The 23,743-nt window shown below is 38.7% G+C and overlaps 2 protein-coding genes across 4 annotated transcripts in view; both read right to left on the reverse strand.

The window, feature by feature from the left end:
• Window positions 1-23,743, reverse strand: part of ARMH4 (armadillo like helical domain containing 4) — a 138,357-nt gene that overhangs the window by 88,578 nt on the left and 26,036 nt on the right. The window contains exons 1-4 of one of the 3 annotated variants that reach the window (XM_081047410.1): window positions 16,953-17,058; window positions 9,772-9,895; window positions 7,090-8,512; window positions 2,938-3,192 (exon numbers count right to left, since the gene is read on the reverse strand). In XM_081047410.1, the coding sequence (XP_080903536.1) occupies window positions 2,938-3,192; window positions 7,090-8,455 (1,621 nt within the window). In that variant the 5' untranslated portion in view covers window positions 8,456-8,512; window positions 9,772-9,895; window positions 16,953-17,058. Of the gene's footprint in view, window positions 1-2,937; window positions 3,193-7,089; window positions 8,513-9,771; window positions 9,896-16,952; window positions 17,268-23,743 lie in introns of those variants that run through there. The other 2 variants (XM_081047411.1, XM_081047409.1) reach the window with 2 other exon arrangements.
• LOC308497137 (septin-7-like) lies at window positions 230-1,525 on the reverse strand (the record flags this gene model as incomplete). The annotated part of the gene is given in 4 exon segments (XM_081047412.1): window positions 230-345; window positions 348-1,370; window positions 1,373-1,504; window positions 1,507-1,525. Coding segments are annotated over 4 exon segments (1,290 nt in total).

The following is a 23,743-nucleotide window of genomic DNA, read 5'->3' on the forward strand; positions in this document are numbered from 1 at the left end:
AAAAAAGTAGGAAAGGTACTTAGTGCTGTTAGTTTTTAAGTACACAACAGCCTAGACAATTCAAGGCATCTTAATTTCCACCAAGAACAAAATAATAACAATAATTTTTGTCATGCTGTTAAATCCATCATTAAGAATAAAACTGGTGCAAATTGGTCAAACAGATCCAACATAGATGTCCAAGCTGGTATATTGGCAACTAACATGTAAATAGCGATCAACAGAGGGTTTAAAAGATCTTCCCTTTCTTCTTGTTCTTTTCCAAGGTTCCTGAAGAGTTCTGTTCTAAAATATGTCTTTGGGCTTCCCAGTTTACTATCTCATCTTCAAACTGACGACGTTTTCCCTCTCTTTGTGCTGCACTTCCAAATTCTTTTTCATTTGCTCCTGGCGCTGTTGGAACTCAGCTTCAGAGTCCTTTAGTTTTTTTACTTTTTCTTTGCCCTTCCTTGCAGATATCTGCTCCATTTCCATCTCCATCTTCTTCATCTTAGCTACATGTTCCCTTCTTTCTTCTTCCATTTGTGCCAGAGGGCTCTTAATAAGCTGCCCTTTGTTCTTGTGATTATCAACTCCATCATAAGTCACAGCAGCCAGTTTTCTGCTCCAATAGTTCCCACTGTGGACATTATTAGTGACGTCTTTCAAGTTCTGCGTGTGTCTTCTCATCAACGTGTTTGTTAGAATTGTGAAATCACAATGTTCAGCATTTTCAACCTCAGCAACACCCCAAGGATACTGCCTTCCTCTGACCCTTTTGCCATGAACTTCAATGACAGTCTGACAACCTACCACAGCAAGAAGTAAACGATTCTTTATCTTTCTAACAAGCTTATTTTCTTCCTCTTCATCTGTCTCTAGAAATTCATATATTTTATGTGCTTGGATTTCTTTCGTTATCTGTTTTTTAAACTGTTGGCACTCCTCTGGTGCGAGTGTGTCTGTTTTGGCAATAAGTGGGATGATGTTCACTTTTTCATGCAAACACTTCATTAACTCAATATCCAGTGGTTTCAGTCCATGCTCTGAAGGAGCAATGAAGTGTAAACAACACTGCACCCTGTTATCAGGCAAGTGGCATCTCTTCACTCGAGATTCTGCATTTAGGTAGTCCTCACATTTACTATCAATGTAGTCAACAACAAGCTGCCAGCAATTATTATTATTCACTGCGTCTCCAAATCCTGGGGTATCAACTACAGTGAGCAGCAACCGAACACCACCTTCTCTGATTAACTCTTTGGATTGCACGACCTGGACAGTCTTTTTTATTCTATGAAAAGGACATGGATTCTCTGGAAAATACAAATCTGTGAGGAATAATGAGTTGATTAACGTTGACTTTCCAAGCCCAGATTCACCCACAACCAAAGTATGAATATAAACCCTCTCTTCACTGATTTTCTATACACTTGATTTGGGAGATTTGCAAATCCCACATAGCCTTCAAAGTTCTCCTGTTGAGCCATGGTGCTGCTATTGATGCAACTCTCCTCAGCAGCACTGATCTTGCACGGACCGACATCCCCTCCTTCTCCATGATCCCTGTGGTAATTTTTTTTTTAATGTCAGTATCATGTTTTCCACATATCCAAATTTAGTAAATCAGAACCTCCTTGGTGGTGAAGCCTGGGAAAATATTTTTAAGGGTTCCCAGAATATGGATCCACAGAGTCTCATATACATTATTGTCAGGAGTATAAATTGGTGCACCCACTTTGGAAAATGGTTGGGCAATGCTCCTGAAGTTGAACATTCATACACAGTATGGCCCAGCAATTCAGTTCCTAGGTATATACCCAAGAGAAACTCCTCTACATGCACGTACAGTGGAGAATATGAAAAAGAATACTCATGGCAGCAATGTTCACAGTAGCCAAACCTGGAAATGACCCAAATGCAAATCGCTAGGAGAGACAGGATGAACACTGGATGAATAAACCATGATAGAGTTTCATAATGGAATATTGTAAGCAGTCAAAACAAAAGAGCTACAGTAAGTAAATTGTAGCCATAGAATATTAAGTTTAAAAAGTTAGTCCCAAAAAGGCTCTCTACAGGACAATACTGTTTTTATAAAATTGAAAACAACCAAAAATTTTAAATGTATAATTTTAAGAGTAAATATAGATTCAATAAAACTAAAAGAAAGAAAGAAAAAACTGAAAGAAAAGGAAGTCGAGGAAATGATGCACGGCCTGACGGGGTTGAGATGGGAAGGGTCATGGGTTACACACAGGTATTGACAAGGCCTAGGTTTTCGGATGGGGGGCCGGATTAGAAGGTACTTATTACATTGTTCAAAATAACTCAAGTAATAAATAACACTGTGCTTTACTTAGACCAATGATGAGGTAGACACATGAGGTCCAAAATAATAAATAATAATAACGCTTTTAATTCCCAGGTGATTCTGATGATCATTCAGATTTGAAAACTTCACTGTCCTTAAGATATCAGAGCATTTGAGGGCCTCCCATGTAGAAAGCGCTTTGGATATGTTACTTCAAAGCATTAAATTAAACTATATATGATAGGTAGGCATTATTCAGAGATAAACGAACTAAGGGTGGGAGACATTAAGAAACTTGCTTGAGGCCACGACACTCGTGAAGGCCAAAGCAGGGATTCAAGCCCAGGTCCTTGGTGTTCTCACCTCACCCCCTGAACTCCCAGCAGCCAGAGCTGTTGGACTACGGGAGAGTTCTGAGGAGGTGAGATATGAGCCACCTGGAGATTTTTCTTTGGAACAAACCCCTCGTTCTTTTAGATGGCATCTGTCCAAACAAGAGTTCACCTACCTTTCCTGTTTACTCTCCGGCTGAGTTGTGTTGTACCCTGGTGACAGGGCCATCTGCCTCACTCATTCTATTGCTTATCAACTCCCAGAAAAAATGCACCCCCAGAACACTGAGTCCAATTCACTCACTTACAGACCTTCCATTGTGGGAGTAACGTCGAAAGACAGAGGCACAGCTGTCGTTGAAACTGTCGTGGCCAGAGGCTCCCATCTTCTCAACAGCTGAGTAACCCCGGGACCAACAGATGTGGCAGAGGGGGGCTCTTCTCCTTCCTCAGTCTCACCATTTTCTCTGGTAACTTCGAGGGTAGAAACCGGCTGCTCTTGTGTCACCAATGACAAAGTGGCTTCTGCTTCCTGAACGGCTGTTGTCATCTCTTGAGTGATGATGTCTTAAAAGAGGGGAAAACAACATTTTAAAATAGTTCAAATCTCTAAACCTAAAAAAGTCACTATGTAATTAATAAATGGAAAAGAAAACTCAGATAGCTATTTCAGAGAATGGGAAGGCAAAGGGATCGCTCAGAAACAAAACACCAGTAAATAAATGTTCTCCATGTTTCTGCTCTCAGGAGTAGTGAATCAATCCAAGACAGAGATAAAGAAGTTAATGTAGAAAACATAAAACAAAATCTTAAACAAAATAAGAAAACCAGCAGCTGAGCTCCCTTTTATGAATATCAACATAAGCAGTTGGTTGAGAAATAAATTATACAGAACTAAGTTTACACTGTAAAATTCTCAGAAGCATCCATGTATATTAATTTCCACATTTACATTTTTGAAAGGGAAAGGAAAGTCAGCATTTTGAACAAAAGGAATAATTCCAATAACTAATGTTTACTGAGTTTCTATTATATGACAAACACACAAACTGTTAAATGCTGTTAAACTGTTAAATGGTGGGCATTATCTTATCCTCCCACATATACTAAGGGAAGGTAGGTACTAATATCGTTCCATGGAAGACATATATCATAGTGGTTAAGAACGCAGGCTCTAAAGTCAATTTACCTGGGTCTGAATTCTGACTCAGCCACCTAGTACTAGCTGTGTGACCTTGAACAAATTATTTAACATCTCTGGGCCTTTAATTTCCTCAGCTAGAAAATGGAAATAACAGATCTATCTCACAGAGTTGTTACAAAGATTAAATTAAATAACACATGTGAAACACTTGGTACCTGCCTAGTACTTGGTAAGTAGCTAATAATACCAGCTATTATTATTCGTTTTACAAACAACTTAGGTTTAGAGAAGCTAAGGAACCTTCCTCAGGTTATATAATTAGTGCTCTTAACCACTGTGCTAACTATGCCTGTCAACGCATGAATGGATAAAGAAGTTTTGAGATATTGATGACGTATTTATCATAGGTCCGCTTTCTTTACATTATAATCCACTCAAATAAATTATTAAAGACTATTTATAAAGGTCAATATTTGCCCCATTCTTAGGGAGAAACTATGCTGGAAATTTCAAATCCTGAGCCACTATTAAAACTTAATTTGTAGGAGACTCTATTATCTCTCTCTTTTTTAAATACAAATTCCAGCCCAGATACATAGCATACTATTAGCAAGTCAGTAAGTTATACAATGAAAAAATACAATTCTAGGGGCAACTGAAAAGATTTTCTCAAAGTTGTTATTAATGACATCCTGATACTTCCTATTACTTAAAAATATTTTTCCTTGGAAATGATTTATTTGCTTTAAAATAGTGTTTGTACATTTTTCAATATAAGCAGTTCCTTTTTTTTTTTTGGTCCCCATTCAGTTTGGACTATTTTTTCTTTTAAATTGAAGAGATTTTTACATTTGCTAGATTGAGATACCTGGTTATAGCACAATGTGAGTTAGAGTAAGGTTTTTACATAGCCTTCATATGTGCTCTTTGTACATAATAATTGTTTAAGTTTTTCTTTCTCCAACAAGATTGTAAATCCCCTGAGAGCCATGATTCATTGCCCTTTTGTATCTCCAGCACTTAGGACAATGATGTTTGCCATAAAAAGATGACAATGTATAGTTTTATCATTTTAAGCAGTATACATTCTCCATGTTGCCCTCATTTTTGAAAGCATGAACACTTTTGAGAACAAATACGTAAAAATAAACATGCAGTCTATGGTCATAGCTTCATAAACTAGCAAGAAATATCAAAATGGCATAGTACTTTGAATGTACTGTTACAGAAAGAAGAGTAAGAATAGAAATATTAATGAGAATATTTAAAATAACTTTCAAAATTTCTCCACATCTCTCAGTCTTTCTGCTTCCTGTAGAGAAAAAAATAATGCAACAATTATTATAGATTACTTTTAAAACCTGATCTTCAACTGAACCAGCTAAGTAATAAACTAAATCAGAGGACTGACTATAATCTCAGGATACTCATCTGTTCATAATACCCCAAAACACCAAGAAATCATCACATATCCCAAAGAAGATAATGTCCTAAGTAGTCTCTGGGCCCTAAAATGATTACCATTTGAGTTGTTTATTTCTGAAAAATATGTATAACCACCAGAAAATGGATAGGAAAGCTTTTTGGCTATTCTAAAATAGCCAACTCTAAATACTGCTGTCAATAATCTCAATTTTTCACATTATTTTTAACTCTACGGGACAATAAAAAAAAAAATTAACGTGCAAGGGATTGATTGTTCCTCTCTCTATGAAGAACATTGAGAAGTTGTTTGATTAATTTGGAAAATGCAGATAAATTGGATAATTGCAGTCTGAATAATTCTCCATCTGCATTTACTCATCCATGAATCGGTATTTATTGAGCACCTACTATTTGCCAGATATTGTGCTATGTTCTGGAAATAAAAAGAAGTTGCCTTTCTAAAGACTGTACTTAAGTGAGGCAATTTTGACTAAGTAAGGTGCATATTCAATAATCAAAATAACAATCAGACAATTACCAAATTCATTTTACTTTTTAGGCAGTATTAATAGAAGCTAATGCAAGTCTAGTACATAAAAATCATGGACTCTATTGTGCAATGAATAATCTAGAACTACCTGACTTAATGCTCTAGGAATATCTTAAAGTGCTATGGAAAATTAAAGTTATTTTTTATCCGTCATATCTAATACCTTCATGGTCCTGTGAACCCCATTCTCTTAATGGAATTTCAAAACCAACTTACAAAACATTTTCTGGAAGCTTCTATGAAAACTTACATTACTAGGTCTTCCAGTCTCTAAAAAATGAATTGGACATGTAAAATTCAATCTTCTATCGTGTTAATTCAATCTTGATAACACTTTATAAAAGATATTCTTAATTTGATATTTTCCATTAATTAGTCTATTTGGCTGAAGTAAGAAGCTGTACATATTCCAAAACAATTTGGAATGAGCATATGCATGTTACACTAAGTCTTTCCTTCCCCGTGCTGTTATCTGACCAACTGCACATAATTAAAGAAAAACATTATCCATCAGCAACAAATGTAAGTCTTGTCAGCTCATAACATTTACAGAGGTAAAGGCCAAGAGGAAGTAGAAAGTGCAGAATCAAGCTAGCAGAAGAGATTTCTCTGTGTTGGTTCCCCGCCCCCCATTTCTAGGTAAATTTCTTTTTGGGGAAACAAAGTCAAAGAACTCGCGTGGTTCATACTATCAGATAAATATTTACCTAAAGCTTTTTAGTAAGAAAATCAGAGGTGTGAGTATTTTTTTACAATAATGTGTAAATAAGTATCTAATATTATTTATTATACCACTTAAAGCTACAGTAATAGCTAATTCTTTCACATTTTCCTATATATTTATACATTTTCATAATGAAATATTTGAAAAGTATTAGTCTATATAGAGTTTCTCAGCACTATTGACATTTTGGCTCAGGTAAAGCTTCGTTGTTGGGGGGCTGTCCTGTGCATTGTAGGGTGTTTCACAGCATCCTTGGCCTCTGCCCGCGGGATGCCAGTAGCCAGTAGCACCCCTCTGCCATGACAACCGAAAATGTCTCCAAAAATTGCCAAATGGTGGCGGTGGGGACAAATTGCTTCCAGTTGCATACCACTGGTCTATATGCAGCAGTTATATTTGGATGTAATTTTTATATAAAATATGTTTTTATTTGTTTACTTTTGCTTTTCATTAAAACTTAGATAATTTATTTTTAAATTGTCACTTTTAAAAGATAAAACAAGACCTAAAACTGATACAATGTTATGCATCAATTATATCTCAATTAAAAAAACACACACAGTATAACCAAGTTAAAACATTCCAAATTAAACACATCTTGTTTTTCTTTCTTGCTTTTACCTTTAAATGTATTTCCCAGGAGTTGATCAGCCTCAGACTCATCTTGTGAGATGGAAATAGTGGGCTTTAAGAAAAACATGGCATTGTTTTCCTTGGTGGATTCTATGAAGTCTGCCGTATTTTGGAACAGGTTTACAACAGAGACTTTCATATCTTCTATCAGACTTGTGGGAGAAAAGGAACTTTGCTCAGTGATGGCTGATGATCTCTCATCCCCACGTGCTATTGGCAGGGCTGTCCCCGTGCGTGTTTGCCCTTCATTCAGCTCCAGAGCCATATGTGCGGCCTCTGTCAAAGGTTCGCCCCCTTCCATACCTTCCATACCATTATCTGTCACTTGGGCTGTCTGAGACGTCTCCATTCCAGTCTCTGCATTGTTTCCAAGCTTTAGGGTCTTTATCTGGCTTACACGCTCTAATTTGGTGTCATCCCACTCATCACTTACAAGAGCAGCAGCTGGGACAGCTGTGCCGACGACACTCACTGCGACTTCTGGGGCTCTCAGCAGGCTATCAGTTTCTGGCTCAACACTCAGGGCATACTCGGAAGTTGCAAGCATGTTCTTGGTGGCAGTAACCTGGGTATCATCAGCTGTCATCTGCGAATGTTTCTTCATCTCAGGCATGAGGCTTCCAGGGGCAGTGCCTGCTGTAGGCTCAGCAGCAGAAGAAATTGTCCTGTGTTCTATGTCTGCTTCAAATTTCTCAGTCCTTGGATTGGTGGTTAGTATTTTTTTAGTATTCACGTAGAATGAAGGTGAATGTCCCAGACTAACTCCTTCCTGACTTTCGGTTATAAGCAACTGACTATCTACATAATTCAGAAAACCTTGTGTTGCTTCTGTGGTCCTTTCTACAATGGTATGAATTTTGGCACTACTGATGGGTTCCCTCTTCTCATCAATATTCAGAGCCGTTGCAGTGATAGGGTGGGTTACCATGGCCTTGGAAAGCTGGCTTTCAGGAGACATTCTCTCTGGCTGCCTGGAACCAAACACTTCTTTCCCGTCTGGGACCACTGGTACAGTAGCAGTGTCAATGCCAGGGCTATGAGATTCCACGAGCCCAGCTCCTATCGAATGGGTTTCTTTGTTAAAAGGGAATACTTTATTTAATGACGTTGCTGATGGTGCCACTAACACTCTCACGGGATCTTCAGAGACCACTGGCTGAGGAGTGCACTTTGAAGTAACGGAGTTATTCTCTAGGTCATCTGTATCCATCCTCTCAGACTGCTCTCTTTTTTCATGAACAAGTGCTATCTCCCTTCTTTCCATTTTGGGGAAAGCCGGACATTGTGTGGCAAAGTTGAGAAGTAGAAGGCAATAGAAAGCCAGACAAATGTGCGATACAATTTGTCTTCTCATAGTGGAAGAGAAATGTGTACATAGAATGGTAGCGTTGACAATTCCAGTAAGTGAGTCCTACAGAAAAATAAAGCATCAAAGTATCATATAAATATATTTTGGAAATAAGCTCATTTAAATTAAACCATAAGTAAAATAATCTCCTTTACTTCATGCTCAAAGATAGTACATAAGAACTGTTCTATTTCTTTGTACCTTTGAGACATGGATAACCCAGTTCATTTTTCCCTGCTGAATTCTGCAGCGGATTTAACTTGACGCTCTCTAGAGTAAAGGTACACATAGTTCAAGTGCTAAGTTCATTGTTTCTTTCTTTTTTTTACCTATTTTTTAAATACCTACTTGATATAAATTACCCTTGAAATCACCTTTGCAATATTCTCCCCAAATTCCTCTATTAATCATGTTAGTCAAATGACTGCAGAAATGGTAACATGTCAGGGATACAGAAGGCAAATCTTACATTTACTTACATACAAAGAACCTGTTAAGAGTGTTTTAACACTTATTAAATGTCATCATAAAGTACTGAATGCCAGCTACGTTCAAGAGTTTTTAAAATATATAAATGATTTCAATTAAATTTTGTCTTTAAAATACTTAAATTAATTTCTTTCTCTGCAACAACTGTAGCAATTGTAGGCAAAACCTTCATGTTCAAAATTTAAGAATCAGAAAAGGTAAAAGTTAATGTAATAAGCATATTTATTAAAAGAAAAAACTTTTTAAGAGAACACAAACACATTTTAAATTAGCAATCATTGAGGCATACACATTATTGTAAGATTAAGATTCGTTGTATTTTTTTAATAAACTACTCACACTCTCATTATAACTAAAACTATATCTAAACGGCTAAATTTCACCCCAGACTTACAGGTTTTAGTTTTTATTTATTTTGCTGAGTAGGGCCCTTTCTGTTCCCATCCTCAGAAATTTCTCAGATGCTACATGCTGCAGGTTTTCTAGAAAATTAAACCTAAGAATGAAAATTCGAAAATAAAAAAACTTTTCTTTATATAAGTTATACTTTTTCTTTCTTTCATGTCTAATCATTAAACTATCTGGTTTAAACATGTGATGTGCACATTTAAAATATAAAAATTTACATTTTCATAAGGCCTTCTCCCCTTAAGGCATGCAAAGCTTTCACATGTTATCCCAGTTAGTCTTACAGATCCTTTTGAGTCAAGTCCTTAGTCTTAGATGGCTAAAGAGAAAAAGAAGGCTGGATTTTTCTACACAAGGAAAAAGAAATCCATGGATTCGGAGCTGCAACATCTTGCCAAAACAGCAGCACCACATGAATGAATCACCTTGGAAGCAGATCCTCCAGCCCCAGTCAAGCCTTCAGATGACTACAGCCCTGGCTGACCTCTTGACCACAGCTTCTTGAGAGAACTTGAGCCAGCACCACCCAGCTAACCTTCTTCCAAATTCCTAATGCACAGAAATGGAATGAAATAATGAACATTTATGGCCACCAAGTTTCAAGGAAATTTGTTACACAGAAATCTTCAATCCCAGCACTTTGGGAAAATACAGGAATGGGCTGATGTCATGAGGTGCCATGGTGCCATGTGCAAAAAAGGAACAGCATATCAAAGATCATAGATTGAGCAGCAGAAGAAAATCGAAGCCAGAGGTGACTAGGAGAAATATAAGTCACTGCCTCCCACTCCAAGAATCCTCAGAGATAGTGAGAGGGATACTAAATTTCCCCATATGTAGGATAAGGGTTTGAACCAACTTTATTTAAATAGTAAATTGCATACAGGTAGCTAGCATTGTTTAAAAGGGGAGCATATGGGAAAGATATTTGACAAAGCGGGGACGGCATGTGTAGAGGCATGTCAACATTCTGGACTTTAGTTATCACTATACTCTAGATGAGCCATAAAGCATCCCAGCTCATAGCCAGGTAACAGACCTGGTAACAGTATTTGGCCTGCCACCTCTATTTTCCTTCCTTAAAACAATAATATATAAGAACTATAAAGCAAGAGTGCTCACAGTTGACAACTGTACACCTTTGGATTCCTGTGTAGACAAGTTGAACTACGAAACTCTAGGTAGTTGAAGATACGTAAAAGCTATAGAGCTCTGGTTCACTTCTGATTTGTTCAGAGAGCTGCCCTTTCCTGAACAAATATTTTTCCCATTCAGTGAAATCTTACTAAACATCCCAGATGATGGAGGGTGTGGCTTAACAGCTTAGTCTACATGATCCCACATTTCTGGATAAAATCGTGGGGGGAAAAAAAAACAGCCATCATAAGTGGCAGGAAAGTTTAGAAGGACATGCATGGACTGGCATTCAGAAAAATGATTCCTGAATCCTAGCTTTACTGCTGTTAAAACTTGCTATGAGGTACTGGGCAAATGGGTTGCTCAGCTTCTCCTATGACAAAATGAAGAGCTAAAATAATCTTTGAAATACCTTCCACCTCCATGATTCCATTTTTATATTTTATCTCCAGGACATAAAATAAAAATACAAATATTTTCATATTGCCATAATTTTGCCATCAAGCAGGCAAGGCACCCAAACGACTGAACAAATGCTTCACATTTTTTATATATTCTGAAGTCATGTGGATCGAGAAGAGAATTTTATAATCAACTCAGATTTGGGAAAGAGGGCAAATGATAGATTCAATATAACCCCAATTGCCTTTCCAAAACAGAACTTTCCTTCAAGGTTTTATTTTCATTTAGATCTTGAGTTTTAGAATTTTTATGTGAAGGGAATTCTGCCACAGCTCTAAAAGACTTTCTTTCTGTAATTAAGTGTTGGCCACCTGCTTTCTAAATCTAATTATGACAGAAAAAGTGGGGAGGAACTGCTAGGATGAACTGCTAGCCTATTCTATGTCTGCGTATTGCAACCATATGCTCCATTTCTCCACTATTCAAAACGACATCTGAACTTTAAAGAAACAGAAAAGACAGCGTGTAGAAATGGGCAGCAGGGAACGCATCTGAAACTCAGATAAATTGTTAGATGACCTTCAAGTTCCATGTCTTTCTTCATCTTTCAAAGCACAGCACAGGTTCACAGAGCCGTTTCTATGAGCTTGGTGTCCCCCACTGGGAATTGTGACATTAGAGAATATATCAGAAAAGACTGACCATTGTCAATTCAATGACAATATTTCTAAACCTAAATAACCATCTGCAATCATATTTTGAAGGCCATTTCTTTTTTCCTCGACTTTGTATCCCCTCCCTGGCAAGTGCCTGGCACAGAAGAAATGCTTAGTCAATATTGGCTGAACAAACATGGATGTCCATAGCCCCCTTTACCAGGGGAGGGAGAGAGCGAGGAGATTTCATTGCTTATTACAATTCTCTATCTCAATTATCTTAAATTAATTCAATCATAAGACTATTTAACAAACAAACAAAAGAACATTTTTCTCTAACTTTTCCTTCACACTGTGAGTTTGGAGGCTGTTTTCCCTTCACTATGTCCATCAGGGCAAATTAATTTAGATAAATAAATTCTAACCAAATTACTAACTAACAGTGGATATCAGCTTCAAATAGCTTAAAAAGCATCCCTTTCAGAGCAAGTCAGTAGCACTTTATCTATCATTCACTATCAAGGTATCCTCATGACTCAGCAGTCCTCGGAACAATTTTCTGCATTTCTGCCACCAGTGGGCAGATAAGCTGTTCTGTCAAGCATTATCTTTGACAATCTTAAACAGATACAGTCCAGAATCTCTTTCTTTGTCAAGTCTAGGCATATTTGGCCAGTTTCAAAGACAAATGAAAGACAACATAAAAACATACAGCCTTCGTTATCTTGCTAGACTTAATCATCAGTGTTTTGTTTTTTTTAAACACTTGGTCACTATTTTTCCAATTGAAGTGTATACTGCTATTGTTCGGTGTGTTACCCAAATGGAGACACAGAAGGGAACCAGCATGTTAAAACATTCTCAGCAGTAACAAAGCTACTTTTTTCAAAGTAAATTGAGTTCCAGGTACAACATATAAGGGATGTGAGCATTGCCCTACGAGCACTTAAGACACAGCAGGGCTGGAGAGTATGCCAAAAAACACTGATGACCATCTACCTGATCATCAGTTTCTCAGTAGAAACACAAATACCATAAATTGCTGGTGTGGGCTTTCAGGAAGAAAGCTGCCTAACAGATTTTCATTGTCTACAGGAAGTTACTTGGATGCTACCTGAAACACATCACTTTCTTTATCTACACTTTGGTGTCATCTTGAACTCTTCTCTCTTTCACATTCTAGATTCACAACTTCTATGGATCCTTTCCTCATAACATCACTTAGAATTGTCTCTTCTTGTCACCTCATTGGATTGTTATGATTTTAATTGCCTCTTAATTGATGATTCTTTTCAGACTCTCTCCTCTCCAATCCATTTTACACAATCCGGATGGTTTATGTTTAAGAATAAAAAATGACAATACTCAATAAAAAAATGGCTACCATTTGGGGATACTATGCGCCAAGTGTTATAAGTGCCTGATGTAAATTATCGTATTTAATCCTAACAACAGCCTAATGAGATAGGTTTTAAAACTGCTGCCTTATAGAGGATAATTAACTGGCCTATGTGATCCCATCTGTTTTCGAACTCATGAATTCTGTCAGACTTCAAGTTCCCTTCCTTTGTCAGTACAGCTCTCTGCCTTCCCAAAACATAACTTAATGTCCACAAACATACAATTGCCAAGCTCCATATCTGTAATGTAACCCCACAGTGCTAGTGCCCAGAACAGACACCATCTCCAGGGGGTATATTGCCCTATTCTGTGCCATACTCATTTCAGGTTCCTAAGTTTTGCTCATGACACTGCACTAGTCAGGGCTCCCTCCTTCTTCCCTACTCCAGGTATCCAAATCCTGGCCCCCAGATCACATCCTGAATATTAACTTCTATCACAAAAATGCCTAGCCCATTCTCTTCCCACGGTTCTTCCCATTTCTCCCGCACAAATCATCATGTCTGTAAGTCTGGTCACCTCAAATAATATTATGTTCTTTGCACACAAACACTGATCTTTTATTTCCTTTGTTTGCCATATCATTGCTAATAATGGGAGGCACACAGAGGAGGTGTTCAATAAATATTTGCTGGCATGAAGAGAATATAAATAACCACCTAACAATGTGAAAAAGAATATGCAAAGACTCCTTTTTTTATAAGGTAAGATTTTCAGTGGCATTTCATGTTCTATCCACGTCTCAATGTATGTTTTGTTCATCACCTAGCCAATTTTGGCTACTTACTCAATGTGCCATTTTAATAATAGTAAAAAATTCTGTATTGTCATTTCTGCTATATATTAAGTTTTTGGTGTTTATTTCTCTCTCTTTTTTTAAGTAGATCAACAGTAACAAATGACAAATTTCAGAGCTTCAGGTCGACCTGCTTCCCAATTACCATCTCACTTTTTAAAATCCAATCAGTGATTATGTGATTGATGAAGGGAAAAGGAAACTCTTTCCCTGGTTTGTTTGTCTTTGTAATCTTTCCTTTTTGCGTTTTTCCTGATCCTCAGTAATTTGTCTTATCTTTTCTTGTTTTAATCCTGAAGGCCCTCATTGCCAATACTATTTCATTTGTCTGAAGCTGAGTTTATCAAAACTCTGACCATATTAACCCAACTGTGGCACACAGCATTTCTGATTCACATTTCTGATAACTGACACTGGCCTGATATACTAGATTTAAGATCATCTGGCCCCAGTCATCCTTCACTATAAATGAAGTAGCTGGAATGACAGATGAGCTTTTCAGCAGCATGTTCAACCACAAGAAAGGTGGGAGAATAACCACAAAGATAAGCATGGTCCCCCAGGAGGAAAACGGCATCAGTCCTGATAGGGAAGAGGGTAAGTAGGCTGGGTCAAGGTGGTTACTCTGGCAATTGCCAGCATAGTGCTTTACCATTCCTGCAGACCACAACCAAGTTCTGCATCTTGGGACCACAAGCTTTCTTCTCTACAATTTAGCAATGTAAACAAAAGATGATGTCTCTGCTTATCACCCCTAGCACATCATCCTATCCCTGGCAAAAGAAGCTAGACTTGAAGATTTAAAAACTGGCTTCAAGTTCCAGCTCTACTTTGTGCAAAATCACCAAAATTCAGTTTCCTTATTGCAAAATGGAGATAATAATGTTCATTCTGTTTTCTTCAAAGGGTAGAAGGGAGACCCCAAAAAAATGCTAACAGACATGAAAATGGTTTGAAGGAAAAGTTTTAAGTATCATGCAATTTAAGACCTATTAGTGTGGTGTTGACATGCATTCCCCTCAAACTACAGAAATGTGAGCAATTTGAAACATCTGTAACAGCCTTTTATCCCCCTAGCTCTTTCCATAGAGCTTCCCCTCTTTCAGTTTCTCATGTAGACAAAGTGGCCTGAGAATCATCTGGTGTTTGCAGAATCCTCTCCTAATCAATCTTGATCACCAAACTCTTGTCCATCCATCATACAGTTCTTTTCAATGACCTAATTTGACACTTCATTTCTGTTCTTTGTGGTTCACAAACCTCATTTGCTTGACAAGATCTCTAAGTACTAGCTGACATTTAAGGAGAAGGTAATCCCCAGGTAGACATTTCAAGGAATAAACAATATCTACATTTCAAGCTGAAACTTGATTCAGACACTTTTCTTATAATCACCAAGTAAACACAATATGGAAAAACAGGATTGACCACCCATCTTAATTAAGGAATGAGTTTTCATTTTACAGAGATTAAACCCAGGTTCCCTTGGAACAGCCAGCTTCCCTATTGTAAGAATAAACAAAATTCAATGAACAAAAATACAGTTCCATACACAACTTTTCAGACAAACATCTGCTGAATAAAGAGTGAAGTACACCTTTAGTTGAAGAGTGGAAATTTTCCATACCAGGTAAGCCCATCTTCCTCCTTTTGATGCTACGCTTATATTTAGCATCAAACCATTTCTGTAATACCAAATTAGGATGTTGAAAAGTCTATCAGGAAACGCCAGAATATTATGGTCAGCAGCTGCCCATGAAAACAAAGGCAAATCCCCGTCTCCCTAATTAGCTCAGTTGCTGTAGCTACATTAGACTCCGTGAGTCTTGGGAGTTTTGTGAATAAAGACAGTCGATATCAAGTCTGCTGCGTAGGTGCTTGGCTCATTATTATGACAACTGTAACAACTCCACCTTATTCATAATAGTAAAGCAAGCTATTCTTAAATCTCTACTGTGTGTAAAAGTAAATAGCAATATTCTGATCCCGTGAAACCTCACCCCGGATTTGAGTTTCAGTAAATGCTACGGTGGGGTTGTGCAGGCAAGTGAACAGTCGGTCTGTGGCTCTGCAGGCGCTTGGCTTAAACAAGACTCCCTGGAGCCCCACAGCATCACTGGTGATGAGGGAAACACACAAAGAGGAGGGGGAGGCACGCAAATCGGGGCCACACATACTGCTCCCCACCCCACAGATGAAATCCTTCAGAGCTCTCTGGATGGTTCTATGAACCACTCCCCCTTCCCCTTAAGTTTCAAACTAAAACGTCCCAAGAAAGAGGCAGACACTTTAAAGCAGTGCTTCTCTCCTCTCCACATCAGCTCTGCCCTGGAATGAGGTGCCAAGATCCTCGCGAGTCCGTGGGATCCGCTTGGGAAGACAGATTTCTCATCTTTGAGAACTCCAAACTCTTAAGAGACCTTCGCTGCTTCCTCGCTAGCCAGAGCTCTACATGTTCAGAATCTACACAGGTTAAGGTCTGTCAGTGACCAGGACGCACATGCGACATCTGGGCACCTCCAGCAGCAGCTCCCAACAACACTGGAGTCTCAGGCAGAGCCTGACTTCGTCCGCATCTAACTCGCAGGCCCTCTTTCCAAAGAGCATTCTCCGGCGGTGTCTCGGGGGACCGGCTAGGGTCTGAGTGGGAGTTTTAGTGACATCTCTGCACTCAAGACTCAACTGTTTGTTTTCTACAAAGTAGCAAAACACGTTTCGGTGATCACCGCAGCACCCAGTTGCTCCTTGGCTGCTGGGCACTGATGGCATCGGGGACACTGTGATCGATGCTTTTGGAAAGAGCAAATCGCAGTCTTCGGAAACTTCTCTATCCCCGCTGTGAGACTGAGAGGGAAGAGAGGGAAGAAAGAAAAGCCCACACAAAAGCAGCCAGCCCTGCGAGCTCCGCCAGCACAAAGGCCCGGTCTCTGTGCGGAGCGGGGAGGCTGGGCTGGAGCGCGGAGTGCGGCGAGCCCTCGCAGGCCTGCGCACCGCGCCCAGCGCTCCAGGAGATGCCCCTGCTCACCCGCACCCGGCACCGCGTTCCAGCCGGGACGCAGGGCGCAAGCCTGGCGCGCCCCGGTCTGCAGCGCTCCCTGGATGGTGCCGCTCCCGGGGCGACCCCGCGCCGCCCGGGGCTCCGGCTCCATTTCTGCCCCAGCGCCGGGTCTGCAGCCGCGGCCGCCGGAGTGGCAAGAGCCGGGCCCGTCCTCACCTGTGCGCCTTCAGCCGAGCAGCGCGCAGAGAGCGGCGGCGCCCGCGCTCGGCATCCCCGCGGCGGCCCCTGCAGCGGTGGCGGCCGGCTCCACAGTCTGGGATGCTAGGGGGAGGGCGCTTCGCTTTGTTGCTTGTTCATAAGGCCGCGGCTACGGCTGGGGATTGGGCGGCGGGAAGATGTGCCCGCCCCGACTCCGCTGGCACTGACACCCGATGCAGTCCCCACCCCACGCCCCTCGGCGCCCACTTCCCCGCCTCAGCTCCTGCGCTGGGGACGGAACAGCGAGGGCGGGTCCTGCTCGGCCCCGAGCCTGAGACTCTTCCCAGGACCCCCTGCCCTGATGCCCTTTCTACGTAACCTGGTCTTCTGCAACGGCTCTTCCTCGGTGCGTACGGAGAAGAGACCAGGCAGCGTTTTAGCTAAGAGAGCCTGCATTTCTTTGGTCCTTGGTTAGGGCAAGGGGCGCAAGTCGGGGACTACAGGATGTTCCTTGTGGAAACTGTATAGTTTAGCCGGGCCCCTAAGTAGGACCCTATGAAGTAGTCCTACACAAAGTGTTCCCTTCTCAATCACTCTCAATCACACACAAGGAAGTTGAACATAAGTGCTGATAAGTACGGTTTATTGAGCCCTTACTCCTGCCAGCCACAATGCTAGGTGCTTCACTCGTTACTTGCTTAATCTACCAGATAACTCCAAAGGTAGATTTTGGTAATCCCCATTTATTAGGGGACAGAGTTGAAACTGAAGGCTATGTAACTTGCCGAAGGTCTTACCGCTAATGTGGCCACTGGAATTCATGACCTCCATTCGTGAGTGTCTCAGAACTGTTTTGTTTTCCTATTATTTCTCTAATTGTAGATAAAAAGAGGTGTCAGGAATATAAAGGCCCAGTTTAGAACAACTCCCACAGCAAAGCACTTTCCATATACAATATCTCTTGTACTTAGTAATTCCCTTCTTTATAATGGCTGTCTTAGTTCCATTTTATAATTATTTGTAAAAACCTTGAAGTCAGAGTAAGGTCTTTACCTTCGAACCCCTAACACAATGCACATACCTAACACAATGCACAGTTATGCACTGTTATCTTACCTATTACACTCCTCTTCAAAAGACATTATCATTGTATTTCCAGAAAGGTAGTCAACAAACAGTTGTTGAATAGAATGTTATTGAACTGAATTGACTCTATAAGATCTGTTTCTGATGTGTATTCATTGTATTACATTGAATACAATGACAAGGCCTTCTACCTGGATCCAATACACAACAGGTGGATAAGCCACACCCAACCTGACCAAATTGTGTTTCAACATTTTATTTGTAAGTCAGTTGTTTGAAACTAAGACCTTACCTCATAAAAACAATGTTATGTAGTTTGGTAAGATTCCCAGCTAGATCACAAAATTGGATCTACTTGACCTAAATGCAGGCTAATAATAGTACTAATAAGTAAACAACCTGATTAATGAGGTTGGACCAGAGGACGAAACAGAACAGAAGACAGCAGGAGGAGAGGATTCTCCAGCTCCAGGTACATCTAGGACCAGCCCTACACACTAATGAAATATTCAAAGTTGCTTTGACACCTTCATTCCTCCCTCCTGTTCTTAATCCCAGTGTTCTCCTCCCTGGAGACCCAGGATACGCTCAAGTCTCCACTAGAGATCTCTACTCCTCACACTTGCGTGACACTCAAGTGTTTTTGTTTTCCCAAATTCCCCTTCTCCCATTATAAAATTCCTACTTTTCCTTTTCCTCAGTACAAATTATTATAACTATGCAGTAAATGTAAAGTGATCTTATTGGAATTCATTTATACTAGTCCTTTATCCTTCTTCAAATGGTTTGTATTGCTTTAAATAACTCTGATTAGCGTAATTTATCTCAACAGCTGCTGCTAGTACATGGCATTGATAATAAGATCCACTCTTCCACCCAGCACACACACAAATTATAAATCAGGGAAAGTTGTACAATAAAAGTCAAGTCAGTAAATCTACACCTAATGCATGTTATTACCCTTTTATGGATAAAGCAAGAAACTGTACGTATGCATTAAAAGAGTCTGGGAGTACCTCACTCTTTGGTGCATACGTACTTTAAGGAAGTTTCTTACTTTAAGGAAGGCAGTTTGGGGTTTGCCAGATTTAGTTAATAAAAATAGAGAATCTCCATTCAATATTTGAGACATACTTATGCTAAAAATTATTTTTTGTTTATTTGAAATTAAACTTTTACTGGGCATCCCATATTTTATACTTTTGCAGTATTGGGTCATTACTTGGTTCTGGTTGGTAAAAACCTTTGTGTCAGAAAGGCACTGGTCACATACAGCAGAGAACAGGATAACCAGTCCCCAGAGCTTGGAGTGGACAATGTCCATTCAAATACCACACAGAGGGGAGCATCTTGGCAATGCTGAGTTGAGCATCATGGTATCCTGGGTAAGGCTATCAGTAAGTTGGGTAGAAATGCTTCACAGTATATCAACTAATTCTCTTTATTCTGATCGCCAGGTACCAAGTAGCTATCTGACACCTTGATTTCCCATGTATATTGCCCAGAAGGCACTGCCGAAATAAGTGAGGTAGGTTGCATGTGTCTATTTGTAACAGCTCTACTTCCGAAGCCTAGAAAGACCAGCTTTCTGGTCTTGCAAAAGGAGAACAAGACCTTGAGTGGGGCAGATGTCACCAAGGTAAGTGCCACTTATGGATTCACAACAGGGCTCCTGAACACCAGCTGGCAGGACTTTCCCCAGACTCTGCACCACTGTTTCCTGGGATGTATTTTGTTTTAGTTTGTTTTGTTTTGTCTTCGTTTGAAATTATGAGGTTGAGGGGAACATAATTGCGGTTTAAAAGATTAAAAATAATTGCAAAAAAAGCAATAACTTTTGCACCAACCTAATACGCCAGTGACAAGCACATGAGGCAATACAACAAAATGAAATGAAAGAGGCACATGAGGAAAAATCTTGTAAGGCTGTTTTACTTGGGATGTCCTCAAAGCCATTCCTGTCTTTCAGTGATTTTTCCCCTCCCTTTATTTTGGAAGCCTCTAAAACTTCTTCCTTGGATTGTGTTGTTCTTATCGGCTCCCAAGGCACCCAACAAAGATGTCTAGCCATGGAAGGAGAAGGACAGGAGCTGCGATGTAGAATAGAGGTCATTTGCAAATTGGATAGTCTTCTCTACAAAAGACTGTCCTTTCCGGCCTTCCTAAAACTTCATGAACAGTGCTCGCTTCGGCAGCACATATACTAAAACTTCATGAACATAAGTTGTTCAGCATCTCCCAATGTTCTCTGCCCAACTGCTCCCTGACTCTCATTCTGTTGTTTTCAATTTTTTAATTTGAAATTCCCAGGAGTCGACTTTAGTGTAAAATAATATTGCTAAGTATAGTCTACTCATTCTGGGTATTCAATAAATATTTGATAGTTATGGTGATGATATAAATAATGGTAATGATGTTAGAATTAGTTTTATTAATTCTGATAGGTGTTTCCATTGCATCCAAAACACTCAGAACACTTGACATGACCTACTTCAGTGCTAATGAGCTTATTAGATTTTTACCTCATACTAAATAGTTTTTAGTATGTCATATATTGGAAAGATAAGCAGGTAGGATGAACCCAATAACAAAATGGTTTTCTTTAAAGAAAGCTTTGGAATATTTCATTTTTATGCACTGTAGTTGTTTTTAATTGTTAACACATTAGTCCATTATATTTATCTGTCTTTATTATTTAACCCTTATTGTGCAAACACTCAGAAGAATCCTCATTGCTTCTTTGCTCTCCCCTAAGAAATCTATTGTTATTATAGAAACAGAATAGTGTATGCTTTACATTCCCTTCTTTTTAAAATCTGTTCTTTTCTATATTTCTTTAGTAAGTGTTAGATCTCTTTAGGCCCTGAACTTTCTGATTCAGTTCTAACAAATGGAATTGTGTCTGTTGCCTTGAAAAAGCAAGATAAAAGAAGAAAGGGCTACTAATGCAGGTACAAGAAACAAAATTTCTAAACAGTACAGTCATTTAAAAAGAAACTTTTTTGATAAAGGCAAGGGTGAAAACATTTACAAGAAAGAAATCTTATCTTTTTCTTTTGTTTTTTTTTCTCAGCCATGAATAATGTCCTTGTGAAACTGTCTGTAAAAATTCTTTTTCAGAGATTTGAACATCAAAGGTCTGATGTCTCCTGTGGAATATACCCTTTAATCCTAAATGAACTGGTCAGCATGAATAACTGTATTTAAAATGGCAACTATAACTCTAGAAAAGATATGAATTGCTTTTACTATGTCAGACAAAAGAGTCTTATCTCCATCCTGGTCTCCTATTTTATATGCCTCGCAGGAAATAAATTGATGGCTTTAATAGATCCTTTACCTTAAACAATAGGCATGAAATATTCATTATTAACATAATGGTATGCATATTTATTGCCTACGTTGCAAAGAAAAATAGCTTATTCTTCTCCACCTCTACCAAGGATGGATTTAAAGAAAATGCTTTTACCAATGAGCGGCAGAGCTCAGGCTCTTAGAGGTTCTTAGTACCTCTAAGAACTTTTGTCAGAGAAAGTTCTTAGAGACTGGAATAGATTAGTAAAAGAGGTAATATAGTCTCTTTTGTTTTAGGTTTCTAAGAAAGGAGGAACTTCATTCTGGCTCGGTTGGGGTTTCTGAAACACCATTCGCTCACTCAACATGGAAATTATGTGGACAGTTGTAAATGTAGGAAAACTACCCAATATATTTACTGTGGCTGACTGCATTATTTTTTATTATATGCCTTTTAACAAATTTTGCTTATTTTACTTTTTAAAAATATGATTCAGGTTTAAAATCAGATTCAGGAAACACAAGTGTATAGTCAATCTGCAGCACATTGATAGGATATCATTAATGGAGTATCAATAGCATCACAATGAAGATGTACTTGGGGGTCATAACCAGAATAAGACCAACAATTTGAACATAGGTTTACCAAGGTTTAAATATGGCATGAACATCAGTGCAAAAAATAAAAAAACAAAACGAAACTTTCCCTCACTGTAACACTCAACCTCCTGCTGAATTCCCTGTTCCTATATATTTCGCCTAAGTCTTCTGGCTAAACTGTCTTAAATGATAGCAGAATTGAGTTTGTGTTTCAGAGTAATTAGGCCACAAGCAGTATATCATTTAATGTGGGCTATGCATTATTTTGGCATTGAGTTTAGCTCCATGGTTAATCAATCAACAAATGTTTTTGTTTTGTGGAAAGTATGCAGTATATGTATGTGTATTTGTTTTGTGGAAAGTATGCAGAAAATATACAACCAGATTCAACTTTTCTCACAGATCTTAAATGTAGTGGAGAGGAAAAGGTGATATACACATAAACATTTCCAATAATATGTAATATAAAATTTCCTCACATGCTTCTGAAACAGTCTAAAAGTGGTACTGATTTTCATCACCTTTTCCCATGATACTACTACAGAAAGGGTCTATCTATCTAATAAAGCCTATGTGGAAAGTCCTTGTGTAGTCAGTATGTGTGTTATGTAACCACCTTCCCCTCAAAAATTGTAATTTCTCTGAATTAAGACTTTTTTTTATAGTCTCACATCTACCATAATGGCAGTGCCTTAAAATAGCAGCTGTTCAAAAAAGTATTTGTTGAATATTTAATTATGGCCATAAGCTTATCACCAAAATAAACATAGTAATACTCGCCATTTTACAACTATGAAGCACAAACTGAACACTACCAACATACAAAGGAGGTTTGACCAGCTATAGAATGAAATATATTAATCTCATAAAAATTGAGAAAAGATATTCCAACATAAGTTGCTCTGAAATCCAGGATTTATTTTTTACATCTTGAGAGAAAGGATTAATCCATTCATCTATCTGTCCTGTCTTTTAGATTGTTTCAGTCCTGAAACCACAGGACTGGGCCAATTGATATCTCAAGTCCCCTTCTAACCATAAGGCAATATTTTTAATTGGTAAAGTTCACATTCATTTAAAGAGCAGTTGCACGTAAAAAAAGAAATATCCTTAGTGTAAGATAAAAAAAAAAAAACTGCTTCAAGTTGAATCTAGAACTCTATATTCCATCCAGGCTCAAATCTTTTCAAATAGCCACGGTAATATGCTATGTTTTATTTATTTTTGTCAAGACTTACAATATAAAGTAGACATAAAAGATGCATTTTGCAGAATCAGTTCAAAGCGATTCCTCTATAACTTGTTTACAAAATATCCAAAGGGAAAAAAGTTTCCTTCAGAATCAGAATGATTGAAAATATGTCTCATACAGAGAAAATTATTTACTTTTAGATTGGTCTGAAGTGTGAGGCATCATCACAAAAGAAGAAATAAATTTGTCTCCAAAAGATCCCCAGTAAAGATAAATGGGATAGTCACATGGTATTCTTTCTTTTCTCTTTGCTTTTAGAAGCTTTCTATAAGTGGATTTTGGGCATAGTGACATGTTTTGATTTCCTTCCATTTCTTTCTTTGTAGAAGGCATTTTAAGGCATTTACCATTGCCTGCTATTGTTCTCAGCAGTCATCTTACATGGATGAGCACTTTTCACTCAGATCATATTCTGCTTGGTTCATCAAAAACTCAAAACTTGGAGACGTCAGAAACATAGCGGTGTGAGGGGTACTCCTTGAAATCTCCCCTGGAAGTTACAACAAATTGAACAGCTATTAACTCAACAAAGAATTCCCTATGCAACACACAAACACGTCTGAGAGTTCTGTGCATC

The sequence above is a fragment of the Rhinolophus hipposideros genome, assembly GCF_964194185.1.
Source record: "Rhinolophus hipposideros genome assembly, chromosome: 5".
NCBI lineage: Eukaryota > Metazoa > Chordata > Mammalia > Chiroptera > Rhinolophidae > Rhinolophus > Rhinolophus hipposideros.